The 14,238-nt window shown below is 41.2% G+C and overlaps 1 protein-coding gene across 2 annotated transcripts in view; it reads left to right on the forward strand.

Moving 5' to 3' along the window:
* LOC128701032 (gamma-tubulin complex component 3 homolog) overlaps positions 1 to 14,238 on the forward strand; it is an 87,708-nt gene that overhangs the window by 33,625 nt on the left and 39,845 nt on the right. Inside the window, exons 5-6 of one of the 2 annotated variants that reach the window (XM_070079858.1) lie at positions 434 to 595; positions 10,088 to 10,206. In XM_070079858.1, coding sequence (XP_069935959.1) covers positions 434 to 595; positions 10,088 to 10,206 — 281 coding nt within the window. The remainder of the gene's footprint in view (positions 1 to 433; positions 596 to 10,087; positions 10,207 to 14,238) is intronic. The other variant, XM_070079859.1, reaches the window with a different exon arrangement.

The following is a 14,238-nucleotide window of genomic DNA, read 5'->3' on the forward strand; positions in this document are numbered from 1 at the left end:
GGAACAAGATGGGAGCGAGTACTGTGCCTTGTGGAACAGAGCTTTTCACCGTAGCTGCCTCGGACCTTACTCTGTTTACTATTACTCTTTGTGTTCTATTTGTCAGGAAGTTATAGATTCATCTACCAACTTTTCCCATTATTCCTTTATCACACATTTTGTATGCAATTACACCATAGTTGCACTTGTCAGTTCCCTTCTACAGTCACTTCTCTTATAAAGTTCCTTTATAGACAGTTATTTGGTTATCCTTTAGTTTTCCTCCAGTTATCCTCCAGTTATTCATCAGTTTCTTGGAAAATAGATTGTCAACTATCACACATTACTGCCAATTAACAAGTCAAAAGTCTATCACTTTAATAAAAAAAATAGTTATTGAGTGAGTGATGGTGAAGGTGTCTTCTTCTAGTATAAAGGTGATTTACATTGACAGGAGCGGCCAAAAAGAACCCTGACTCACCCTTCGCCGAGCTGCAACAACAACAATCAACAACCAGTTATGCCTTAAAACTACCACAACAACCACAGCAACAGCAACAACCACAACAACTACAACCATCCAAGCAGCAACAAAAGCAGTCATATTTTAAGAATGGTATGTTGAACCCTGTTGAGGGTCTCTTATTGACACCAGGGTCTCTTAGTTATTGTCATCAGGGTCCCTTGTTGACACCCGAGTCCCTTATTGACACCAGGGTCTCTTAGTTATTGTCATCAGGGTCCCTTGTTGACACCCGAGTCCCTTATTGACACCAGGGTCCCTTAGTTATTGTCATCAGGGTCCCTTGTTGACACCCGAGTCCCTTATTGATACCAGGGTCCCTTAGTTATTGTCACCAGGGTCCCTTGTTGACACCCGAGTCCCTTAGCTGTTGATACCATGGTCCTTTAGTTATTGACACCATAGGGTCCCTCACATAGATCTGTGTTATTAACACCAGGGTATTATTCAGGGTATTGTTGAAAAAATGTGAATAAAAACGGTTCATTAAATTAATGTCAGTGGGGGATTTATTCTGGAACCAGACGTGTATTAGTCCTGATGAATCAGAGTAACCTGGCAGGAGTGAGGTGGGGTGTTTGTAGGACTCCAGAGGAGCTGTGAAGGCAGAAGGTTAGTGTTTGGTATTTGATATTTGAGCAGGAATTTTTTTTTGGGGGGAGTGGGTAAGTTTTATGCCATAGGCTGTTTTATTGTATTTGTTTATAGTCTTACAACATTACCTTTAAGGTCGTAGTGTGGTGGGCCTATTTGGGAGAGTACAGATGAAGTGTTTGTGCCTGCAGGCTAAGAGGCCGGCAGATGACTGGGGGTGTCATGGTGCCCCACTGTCTTCATATGTTTTAGTTTAAACAGCTAGTAGCAGTGTGCTAGTGAGTTATTGTGTAGTATATAGAGGGTAGGTTGTACGTTGAAAATCCAACCTCTCCTCACTTAATCATAGAGTTCCGTTCCTAAGAGTAGGTCGGTAAACTAATTGGTCGCTAAGCAAGGAGCATACTATAATGGTGGTGGGTTTGTGTCAACCATCTTTAGATATTGTTTTAATGTCACCTTTTCACCATTTATATCATTTTTAGTATGCTTTTTAAATGCTTATGTATTAGTGGCTGTATAATGTAATAAACAGAATTAAGAAATCAGCTCTAATATACATTATTTAGGCCTGCAATTAGGGAGCATTGAAAAAATACAAATTTTAAAGAAGCAAGCTGCACTTTTTAGGCATTATTTGTATGGTCACAACAAACTTCTGTGCAAAATTTCAGACCATTTCATGGCCATTTACTCTGCAGCCTCGCGATCGGCTTTTCGTCAAATTATGCACCATTGAAAGCAATTAGTTATAATTTATTGGTTGTCAGGATAATAATCAAGTGTACATGGTTTATATCATTTTTGGATGTAAAGATTGTATAATCAAATGTACATGGATTATATCAGTCATCAGCTATTTAATTTTAAATCATTGCAAGTTATAAGTGAAGTCTTTCTTGGTGCAGAACTTGGACATCACTTTCCTGGAAAATATTCTTTGCCTGATATATCCATCTCTTGCCTTCTGTCCAGTCACTTCAGTGCAAGCTTCAATCATCAGTTTTATCCCTCTCTCAACAGCTTGAGTGTTGTCTGGCCACTTGGGAACCTCCAGTGGAGTCTCAATGATTTTCAGAGCCTGTTGTTTTGATAGAGAAGCAATGAAAGAAGGCTCAGTTTTGAGTTCAGTTTTCCAGTCGATCATGGAATGATAGTTCTTTGCTTGCCACTTTAGTTTGGGAATCACTACTTTTCTTGAGTTGACAATAAGAGTCACATTGTCATTATCTTCATCGTCACTGTCATCCTCATCATCAGTGTAGATTAATAAGTACTCATCAACAGCATCAGCAATATCTTCTCCATCCTCATCAGAACTTTCTTCTGTCTGATGATTCTCTTCTCTAATTTTTCTTATCATTCAGACAGCTTTGTCTCTCACAGTGGAGGTTTTCTTGCCATCAAAATACAGTGATGTGATATTTTCCAAGTTTGCTAGCTCATTTTCTTGCCTCTCCATTCGGTATGTGTGTCTGGCATCTCGTAACTTCTGTGGTTCAATAACTTGACTTTTGTTGTCCTTGGTGATAATGCCATAGTCCATTAAGGTGGTGGTAGCAATGGCAGCTCCAGCATAATCACTGATCAAGTATCAGTCACATGTGGCTGCCAGTGTGGGAATCTTGTTCTGTTCTGCTGTGAGCTGCTGGCAGTCAGACCACTCAAGACATAGTCAGCATCAGTATTGACAGAAGTGCTATCTCTGGCATCATTTGAATTATCATCAAAATCAGAAATTTCTCCAGCTGCCGGTTCACTCTGTCTTTCCTCCGGCTGCTTCCTGGCTCTGGCTGTATCCTGCTCCTCTTTTACCATCGCTATCCCACATCCTCGTTATTGTCGTGTCAACACAGCCAATTTTCATCTTCCTATCACTTCTCTGGTCAAGGAGGAACTTTACCTCACGTTTAGGAACTTTCACATCACAATTACAGGCCAGGTGGTATCCGTCACACTCCTTTATTTTGCACCCTACATCTTGACAAGAGGCAGCAGGATAGAAACAACTACATATATCAAACAACTCGTTCATTTCTTCCTGATATGTAGCTTTTTTGGAGGCATTTGTTCTTATTAAGTTCTATTCCTCTACTGTACAATTTTCTCAAACTTTCCTCAATAGTTTTCTGGCTGAGAATAGGAGTAGTCTTTCTGTCTCCAATTGATTTCTCCAATAGATCAGAACAATCCTTAGCTGCTATCTTGATAATCACTGAAACATCAGTAAACTTTCCTTCGTCACAGTTATACTGCCAGAAGTTCCTTAACATATCACCTTTGTACAGAAGTTAGTTCAGTGGAAGAACACTGTCATGGCCAAACAATGCATGTTCTGTGGCTTTCCTCGTTGACATTGTAGCATCTCAGTAGTAAAGTATATAAGTAATCATAGTATCTGAAAAGAGAGAAAGTTAGTTAATGTTTATAAATACTGCAGAGTACATAGATACAGTACATAAAACACTGCACTGCGCTACTCAGTAATACAGACATATTCCAAAATTTCAATCGTAAATGCTGCAGGCTAAACCTCAGCCAGTCAACTTCATATTTGGCACTGAATCTAAGATGTATATAAGGAACATTCCCTGAAGAGTGCAGCTTTGGCCAAAATTTCAATGCTCCCTAGTCTGTATGCTGGTCAGAGAGCAGGTCGTGAATCCCAGCGGTCGTTAAACGAGCATGTCGCTAAGTGAGGAGAGGCTGTAGTATACCCTTATATTATACTTTTGTACATGTTAAGTTTTGTACCCTTCCTGATAATAATAACAAATATTGACCATTTATTTAACACTTAAATGTGAAAGAACAAGCTTGGCCCTAGGTTGATGTATTTTGTTTAATATTTCAAATGCCCCTAGACAAGGCTGTTACCCCTAGGCGTCAGGATATATTTACATAATGTAATACATTACAAAAGTCCCTCACATAGTTCTACCTGATGAGCTCAGCTCACTCGGATAATCTGTGAGTGGTAAATATTGTCCTAGACATGAGAGAATATTGTGTGTGTGTGTGTGGTGAGTGTGCACCGTATAATATAAATCCTGCCCAAAAGTTCCGACCGGGGGGGGGGGATTTTAACATGATAAGACCACCTATGACTATCATAGAGGATCAAAAAAGGGGTACTTTTCTGAATTGGTTGACAGCACAGATTTCCAGCAGCTGCACCCTGGAAATCTTCAATCAGCTGTGTCCCACAGGGGCTGTGGATGATGAGTAACCAAGGTTAAAACTTCACCCTAAGAATATATATTCCAGTATAGCAGATGACCTGGAATATAGTGGATTACTCATACCTGTTATTGGGCGATCCCCCTTGTTTCACAGTGTCTTCTGGTCAACCCAGTTAAATCCCCATATCTACCTATTAGCTGCAGCTAAACTAGTTGAATATGAGTTTGATAGGACTCCCCTGGGTGTGTGTATTGGACCCTTGATAATCTTGACACCAGCATTGATGGTTTTAACTAAGTCAGGTTGAAACCGCTCCATGTTCGATTGATGTTGAATGGCAGAGACACTCGGGAATGTTTGTTTCATTAGTGTTTTTGATCACTCACAACATGCCAGTACACTCCACTACCATCACCCGCTCGTGAGTTCACCAGTTACATTTGTGGAAACTGCCCACGGTAGGGAGAGAATTAGTAACACTATATCTTTACTTCAGTTCTCCCTGTGATTATTTGAGAGAACAACACACAAAATGCATGTTGACACTAGATACACTCGTGATCACGGTTCTTGTTCTTGCAAGAATTCGTGAACACGAGATAACCCGAACAGCCTACACTGTCTCTGTTTCACAGTACAGTGGACCCCCGGTTAACGATATTTTTTCACTCCAGAAGTATGTTCAGGTGCCAGTACTGACCGAATTTGTTCCCATAAGAAATATTGTGAAGTAGATTAGTCCATTTCAGACCCCCAAACATACACGTACAAACGCACTTACATAAATACACTTACATAATTGGTCGCATTCGGAGGTAATCGTTATGCGGGGGTCCACTGTATTATAGTCCACGGACCTGGCACACGTTCACTGGTTGAAGACTTATAGCAGTCTGAGGCCCACAGCTCTGCATGTCCCTCCACCAAGAAGGATTCTGCTGACATATGGTCTAGACTACTCAATGCCAGTTTTGCAACGGGATAAAAATAAGGATTACTGTTTCCCTTAATTGCAGTTGCTTGCTGTACGGAAACACACCCCAAAGTTCATCATCAAATTGGGCACAATTTATTTTGGATTTTTAATGGTGTGAGGAACCAGCAGTTTCCCGAAACTCATTTTTGTATATAGAATTGAGCATATACTCTCCTAAGGAGGTGTGTCTCATGATGCCTTATGCTCTAACGCGTTTCTGATTGAACACGTGTATGCTAAGTTGTCTCATATCGAGATGTGAGAACCAGGAAGTTAGGTCATTTGCGTCCCCCCTTTGAGAGGGCTACCCTCTTTTTTGAGAGAAAGGGGGATAACACCTATCCCCTTCAAAACTGGAGAATTTCCTCCACACCGACTGTCTCTTTGGTCTAATTTAGCAAATTTAAGGTGTTTCATAGGATGGTTTTATTGGCTGTTTCTTGATGTCACTTGATAGAATGGAAGACATGCTACTTAAATAGCGATGATTTTGGTTGATTTAAAGACGGAGAGTAGCTTTAAACTCGGCTCAAAGTAGCGAAAATATGCAATATATTTGCTGATATTCCAGAGGACAGGTAAGGTAGCCCCTACAACTCCCAGTTTGGTTTATGGGTTTTTAATAGATCTGGTTCAATTATTGGGACTCTGTAAACCATGAACAATCATTCCTGATTATATACTACAGTGGACCCCCGCTTAATGATCACCTCGCAATGCGACCAATTATGTAAGTGTATTTATGTAAGTGCGTTTGTACGTGTATGTTTGGGGGTCTGAAATGGACTAATCTACTTCACAATATTCCTTATGGGAACAAATTCGGTCAGTACTGGCACCTGAACATACTTCTGGAATGAAAAAATATCTTTAACCGGGGGTCCACTGTATTATTATTTTTGTGTGAATAAGAATTCAAAATGTCAGCCAAGTGTTATATAGGAGAGACCTGGAGACGTGACTAATGTACATAGGAAATGTTTTAGTGCCAGCAGTGTTTACATTGTTTATTTTCAATTCTGTGTTTAACCCTGTCACTGTCGGTCCCATAATACTACACCAAAATTCTAGCGCCTTCAAATCTAGCGGGAGAAAGCTGATGGGCCTACATGTGAGAGAATTCATCTGTCTGGTCAGTGTGTGCAATATAAAAAAAATCCTGTATCACACAGTGCATAATGAGAAAAAAATCTCCAACCATGTTTTTGGTTTAAAACGCCGACTTTGAGGTGTATTTTCGTATGGTATTTATGGTTGTATTCTTATTTTCTTGGTCTCATTTGATAGAATGGAAGATATATTATAGAAATAGAGATGATTTTGATTGGTTTCACGATGAAAAGTACAGTGGACCCCTGCCCAACGGCGGCATCAAGTAACAGCAGATTCGTTTAATGGTGCTCTTTGGCGTAAAAAAAATGGCTTTACCAACGGTGAAAAACTCATCTAATGGCATTCGTCCCGAACGTGTCCATGTGGCTGGAGTGGGCCCAGCCACTCCAAGATTCAGTGTGCCATTGTTTACAAGCCGTTGCGGTCGATTCCACGTGTACCTGCAATATATTTTGTGTTATTCCAGTGTTTTTAGTGCTTGTAACTGCTAAATAAGCCACCATGGGTCCCAAGAAAGCTTCTAGTGCCAACCCTGTGGTAAAAAGGGTGAGAATTATGATGGAAATGAAGAAAGAGATTATTGAAAAATACGAGAGTGGAGTGCGTGTGGCTGAGTTGGAAAGGCAATAAAACAAATCACATTCAACCATCAGTACTATCTTGGCAAACAGACAGACAATCAAGGAAGCTGTTGCTGTGAAAGATTCAAGTATATTTTCAAAACGGGGACCACAAATAATTGAAGAGGTAGAGAGACTGTTATTGGTATGGATAAACGAAAAACAATTATCAGGAGATAGTGTTTCTCAGTCAATAATATGTGAAAAGGTAAGGCAGTTGCATGATGATCTCATTAAGAAAATGCCTCAAAATAGTGCTGCTGCTGATGAATTTAAGGCCAGCAAAGGCTGGTTTGAGAGATTTAAGATTTGTAGTGGCATACACAGTGTGGTAAGGCAAGGTGAGGCAGGTAGTTCAGACAAAAATGTGGCTGAAAAATATGTGAAGGACTTTAAGGAATACATAGAGACTGAAAACCTAAAACCTGAACAAGTGTTTAATTGTGATGAAACAGGCCTGTTTTGGAAGAAAAGGCCAAACAGGACCTACATTACTCAGGAGGAAAAGGCACTCCCAGGACAAAAGCCTATGAAAGACAGGCTGACATTAATGTCGTGTAGTAATACTAGTGGTGATTGCAAAGTGAATCCTTTATTGGTGTATCACTCTGAAACTCCCAGAGTGTTCAGAAAAAAACAATATCGTCAAGGGTAATTTGTGTGAGCTGTGGAGATCAAACAGTAAGGCACAGGTCACTAGGGTATTTTTCTTGGACTGGTTTTATGGTGTGTTTGGCCCCACTGTGGCAAAACACCTCCAGAAAAAGAAATAGCCACTTAAGTGCCTCCTGGTAATGGACAATGCTCCTGCTCATCCTCACGACTTGCAAGAGGAAATTGCAGGGGAGTTTAGCTTCGTTAAGGTGAAGTTTTTGCCTCCTAATACAATTCCTCTCCTCCAGCCCATGGACCAGCAGGTCATTTCAAACTTCAAAAAACTACACAAAAGCAGTGTTGCAAAAGTGCTTTGAAGTGACCTCAGACACTCAGTCAGAGATTTTGGAAAGATCACTTCAATATCCTCAGTTGTGTAAAGCTTATAGGTAAGGCTTGGGAGTGAGTGACTAAGAGGACCTTGAACTCTGCTTGGAGGAAACTGTGGCCAGAATGTGTACAAGAGAGGGATTTTGAAGGGTCTGGGGCTAAGCCTCAGGAGGCTATGCCAGTAGTGGAAGCTATTGTGTCATTGAGGAAGTCCTTGGGGTTCGAGGTTTGTGGCGAGAGTGTGGAAGAGTTGGTGCAGAACGACGAGGAGAATTAACCACTACAGACCTGCAAGAGCTTCAGGAGCAACAGCAACAGATCACATCTCAGGAATGTTCTTCAGAGCAGAATGAAGAGAGACGGAGGAAGATGACTTCATCAAGGATTAGGGAAATGTGTTCAATGTTTACAAAGGTGCAAGCATTTATAGAAGAATTTTATCCTGTCACTGAAGTTGCAAGCTGCACTGGCAACATGTACAATGACACTTGTGTCCCATTTTAGGGACATCCTAAGGGCATGTGAGAAACAGAGCTCTCTGGACAGATTTATGGTGTGACAGGGGTCCAGTGACTCTCAAGCTGGTCCTAGTGGCATTAAAAAACCAAGAAGGAGGTAACCCCACCAAAGGGCTTATTACCTCAAGTCTTTATGGAAGAGGATTCCCCTTCCAAACAATAGAACACCTGCATCATCTTCCTTCCTACCATCTCATCACTCATCAACAACTCCAAAATAAAGGTAAGTGGCATTTAATTATTGTTTATTTTGCATGTCCCATTTATTTTTGTGCAGGGAAATGTATATTTCATGTAAAAAAAAATTTTTTTGTTTAATACTTTTGAGTGCCTGGAACGGATTAATTCTATTTCCATTACTATTTCTTATGGGGAAAACTAATTCGACTAACGGCTAGCTCTCTGGAACGGATTAATGTGTTGGTCGAGGGTCCACTGTACCTTGAAATTGAGCTCAAAGTTGCGGAAATGTTCAATTTTTGCTGATGTTCAAGAGTAAACAAGTGATGTCACCGTCCAATACGTGTCCAACTGGCCAGTCTAATATGCAGTCATGAATGGGTTGACATTATTTATACAATTATTACAATAATGCAGTAGTCTGCATAACAGTAAATCTTCTATTTTTTTGTGAGAATAAAAATTCAATATGGAAAGCAAGAGTAATATAAGAGGGACCTGGAGATGTGACTGATGAACAGAGAAAAATGTTATTTTAGTGCTAGGAATGTCTGCACTGTTTATTCTGGACATTATTTTGAAATTGGCATCACTAATAATAATAATATCTTTATTTACTACAAGTACATGTACATGGTATACAGTCCTAGCTGACAACAATGACATACTACTATATAGAAAGCCCCTTGTTATGCTGAGTATGTCGGGCAAATTAGGTCAGTGTCCCAGGATGCGACCCACACCATCACCGTGTGAAGTGAGAGCGTTAGCCACCAGGCCACCAGAGCCCCAAATTTGTGTGAAATTGGCCAAATTACCAATTTCTGACCACTTTATTGGGTAGTTGAAATCGATACATGGGCGGTTTCTTGTACTCAGTCAATAGAACAAATGGAGTTCTAGTGAAATAACTATGAGTTTGGTCGACTGGAACAATGGAATTGGCCAAAAATAGGGTTCAAAGTGGCCGAAATTGCCGATGTGTATACGTATATCGCCGAGATCACTAACTTAGTGAGTGTAATTCTGTAAGTTTTCCATCAAATTTCATACTTTTGGTGTCATGACCATCGGGAAAAGATTCTCTATATTTTTTTTTTAAATTCTTCAACACTGAGAGCAAGTTTGTGAGCAGCAATCTCAACAGTCAATGGGTTAAACATGATTTTTTTTGAATTTTGCATAAAATTTGCCAAATTACCAAGTTCTGACCACTTAATAAAGCAGTTGAAATAGTTGAATGGGCAATTTATTCTGCTTAATCCATAGAACTGAAGACATACTGCAGAAATAGCTAAGAATCTGATGAATTTTTTTTACTGTATATAGTGGAACTTTATAAGAGAACTGACTGTATATAGTGGAACTTTATAAGAGAAATACGTATTATAATAATAGTAACAATAATAATTTCCAGCAGTGATGGAGGTAGCAGAGAAAGTTCTGATCAGGGAAGTTCTCTTTATATTCCAAGGCATCGAAGGCAGCATCATCAAGTTTGATGCTAGCAAGGACACATACAGGATCGATAACAAGGTGAGAGTGTTTGGTAGTTCTTATATCCCCACCTGCTTTTAGCATTTCTGTCTTTATCCCATCAATCCCGGCTGCCTTACCCCCTTTCATTTTACCTACTGCCTCACGAACTTCCCCCACACTCACAACTGGCTCTTCCTCACTCCTACAAGATGTTATTCGTTTTTGCCGTATACATGAAATCACAGCTGCCCTATCTTCATCAACATTTAACAATTCCTCAAAATATTCCCTCCATCTTCCCAATACCTCTAACTCTCCATCTAACAAATCTCCTCTCATATTTTTAACTGTCAAATCCATTCATTTTTTAGGCTTTCTGAACTTGTTAATCTCACTCCAAAACTTTTTCTTATTCTCAGCAAAATTTGTTAATAACATCTCACCCTCTCTCTCATTTGCTCTCTTTTTACATTGCTTCACCACTCTCTTAACCTCTCTCTTTTTCTCCATATACTCTTCCCTCCTTGCATCACTTCTACTTTGTAAAAACTTCTCATATGCTAACTTTTTCTCCCTTACTACTCTCTTCACATCATCATTCCACCAATCGCTCCTCTTCCCTCCCGCACCCACCTTCCTGTAACCACAAACTTCTGCTGAACACTCTAACACTACATTTTTAAACCTACCCCATACCTCTTCGACCCCATTGCCTATGCTCTCATTAGCCCATCTATCCTCCAATAGTTGTTTATATCTTACCCTAACTGCCTCCTCTTTTAGTTTATAAACCTTCACCTCTCTCTTCCCTGATGCTTCTATTCTCCTTGTATCCCATCTACCTTTTACTCTCGGTGTAGCTACAACTAGAAAGTGATCTGATATATCTGTGGCCCCTCTATAAACATGTACATCATGAAGTCTACTCAACAGTCTTTTATCTACCAATACATAATCCAACAAACTACTGTCATTTCGCCCTACATCATATCTTGTATACTTATTTATTTATCCGTTGTTTCTTAAAGTATGTAATACCTATAACCAAATCCTTGTAGGTTTGGTACTTCTTGTTTATTATAATAATAATAATTTTTTTTTTATTATTATCACACTGGCCGATTCCCACCAAGGCAGGGTGGCCCGAAAAAGAAAAACTTTCACCATCATTCACTCCATCACTGTCTTGCCAGAAGGGTGCTTTACACTACAGTTTTTAAACTGCAACATTAACACCCCTCCTTCAGAGTGCAGGCACTGTACTTCCCATCTCCAGGACTCAAGTCCGGCATGCCGGTTTCCCTGAATCCCTTCATAAATGTTACTTTGCTCACACTCCAACAGCACGTCAAGTATTAAAAACCATTTGTCTCCATTCACTCCTATCAAACACGCTCACGCATGCCTGCTGGAAGTCCAAGCCCCTCGCACACAAAACCTCCTTTACCCCCTCCCTCCAACCCTTCCTAGGCCGACCCCTACCCCGCCTTCCTTCCACTACAGACTGATACACTCTTGAAGTTATTCTGTTTCGCTCCATTCTCTCTACATGTCCGAACCACCTCAACAACCCTTCCTCAGCCCTCTGGACAACAGTTTTGGTAATCCCGCACCTCCTCCTAACTTCCAAACTACGAATTCTCTGCATTATATTCACACCACACATTGCCCTCAGACATAATAATAATTATAATAATAATAATTATAATAATAATTATAATAATAATAATAATACCCAAACTTCCATGGGGAAGTGGAACAGAATTCTTCCTCCGTAAGCCATGCGTGTTGTATGAGGCGACTAAAATGCCGGGAGCAAGGGGCTAGTAACCCCTTCTCCTGTATATATTACTAAATTTAAAAAGAGAAACTTTTGTTTTTCTTTTTGGGCCACCCTGCCTTGGTGGGATACGGCCGGTGCGTTTAAAGAAAGAATAATAACCAAACCCCTGTCTATACAAAGTTCAATCAAAGGGCTCCCATTATCATTTACACCTGGCACCCCAAACTTACCTACCACACCCTCTCTAATCCTTTCTCCCACTTTAGCATTTAGGTCCCCTACCACAGTTACTCTCACTTGGTTCAAAGGCTCCTATACATTCACTTAACATCTCCCAAAAATCTCTCTCTCCTCTACATTCCTCTCTTCTCCAGGTGCATACACACTTATTACGACCCACTTTTTGCATCCAACCCTTATTTTAATTCACATAATCCTTAAATTTATACATTTATATTCCCTCTTCTCCTTCCATAACTGATCCTTCAACATTATTGCTACCCCTTCCTTAGCTCTAACTCTCTCAGATACTCCTGACTTAATCCCATTTATTTCTCCCCACTGAAACTTCCCTACCCCCTTCAGCTTTCTTTCACTTAATAATAATAATAATAAATTATTTCAGCATAATACAGGAGGGGCCTCTCTTATACAGCAGGTTATGTTCTGGGCTACTGTAAGGACCTGCTTATACAGCAGGTTATGTTCTGGGCTACTGTAAGGACCTGCTTATACAGCAGGTTAGGTTCTGGGCTACTGTAGGGACCTGCTTATACAGCAGGTTAGGTTCTGGGCTACTGTAAGGACCTGCTTATACAGCAGGTTAGGTTCTGGGCTACTGTAAGGACCTGCTTATACAGCAGGTTAGGTTCTGGGCTACTGTAAGGACCTGCTTATACAGCAGGTTAGGTTCTGGGCTACTGTAGGGACCTGCTTATACAGCAGGTTATGTTCTGGGCTACTGTAGGGACCTGCTTATACAGCAGGTTATGTTCTGGGCTACTGTAGGGACCTGCTTATACAGCAGGTTAGGTTCTGGGCTACTGTAGGGACCTGCTTATACAGCAGGTTATGTTCTGGGCTACTGTAGGGACCTGCTTATACAGCAGGTTATGTTCTGGGCTACTGTAGGGACCTGCTTATACAGCAGGTTATGTTCTGGGCTACTGTAGGGACCTGCTTATACAGCAGGTTATGTTCTGGGCTACTGTAGGGACCTGCTTATACAGCAGGTTATGTTCTGGGCTACTGTAGGGACCTGCTTATACAGCAGGTTATGTTCTGGGCTACTGTAGGGACCTGCTTATACAGCAGGTTAGGTTCTGGGCTACTGTAGGGACCTGCTTATACAGCAGGTTAGGTTCTGGGCTACTGTAAGGACCTGCTTATACAGCAGGTTAGGTTCTGGGCTACTGTAGGGACCTGCTTATACAGCAGGTTAGGTTCTGGGCTACTGTAGGGACCTGCTTATACAGCAGGTTAGGTTCTGGGCTACTGTAAGGACCTGCTTATACAGCAGGTTAGGTTCTGGGCTACTGTAGGGACCTGCTTATACAGCAGGTTAGGTTCTGGGCTACTGTAAGGACCTGCTTATACAGCAGGTTAGGTTCTGGGCTACTGTAAGGACCTGCTTATACAGCAGGTTAGGTTCTGGGCTACTGTAAGGACCTGCTTATACAGCAGGTTAGGTTCTGGGCTACTGTAGGGACCTGCTTATACAGCAGGTTAGGTTCTGGGCTACTGTAGGGACCTGCTTATACAGCAGGTTAGGTCTGGGCTACTGTAAGGACCTGCTTATACAGCAGGTTAGGTTCTGGGCTACTGTAAGGACCTGCTTATACAGCAGGTTATGTTCTGGGCTACTGTAAGGACCTGCTTATACAGCAGGTTATGTTCTGGGCTACTGTAGGGACCTGCTTATACAGCAGGTTAGGTCTGGGCTACTGTAAGGACCTGCTTATACAGCAGGTTAGGTTCTGGGCTACTGTAGGGACCTGCTTATACAGCAGGTTAGGTCTAGGCTACTGTAAGGACCTGCTTATACAGCAGGTTAGGTTCTGGGCTACTGTAAGGACCTGCTTATACAGCAGGTTATGTTCTGGGCTACTGTAGGGACCTGCTTATACAGCAGGTTAGGTCTGGGCTACTGTAAGGACCTGCTTATACAGCAGGTTAGGTTCTGGGCTACTGTAGGGCATTGTAAAGTGAGGCACTTTTAAAGCAGGGCACTGTAAAGTGAAGCACTTGTAAAGCAGGGCACTGTAAAGTGAAGCACTTGTAAAGCAGGGCACTGTAAAGTGAAGCAC

Source organism: Cherax quadricarinatus, unplaced genomic scaffold (assembly GCF_038502225.1).
Source record: "Cherax quadricarinatus isolate ZL_2023a unplaced genomic scaffold, ASM3850222v1 Contig30, whole genome shotgun sequence".
Taxonomy (NCBI): Eukaryota; Metazoa; Arthropoda; class Malacostraca; order Decapoda; family Parastacidae; genus Cherax; species Cherax quadricarinatus.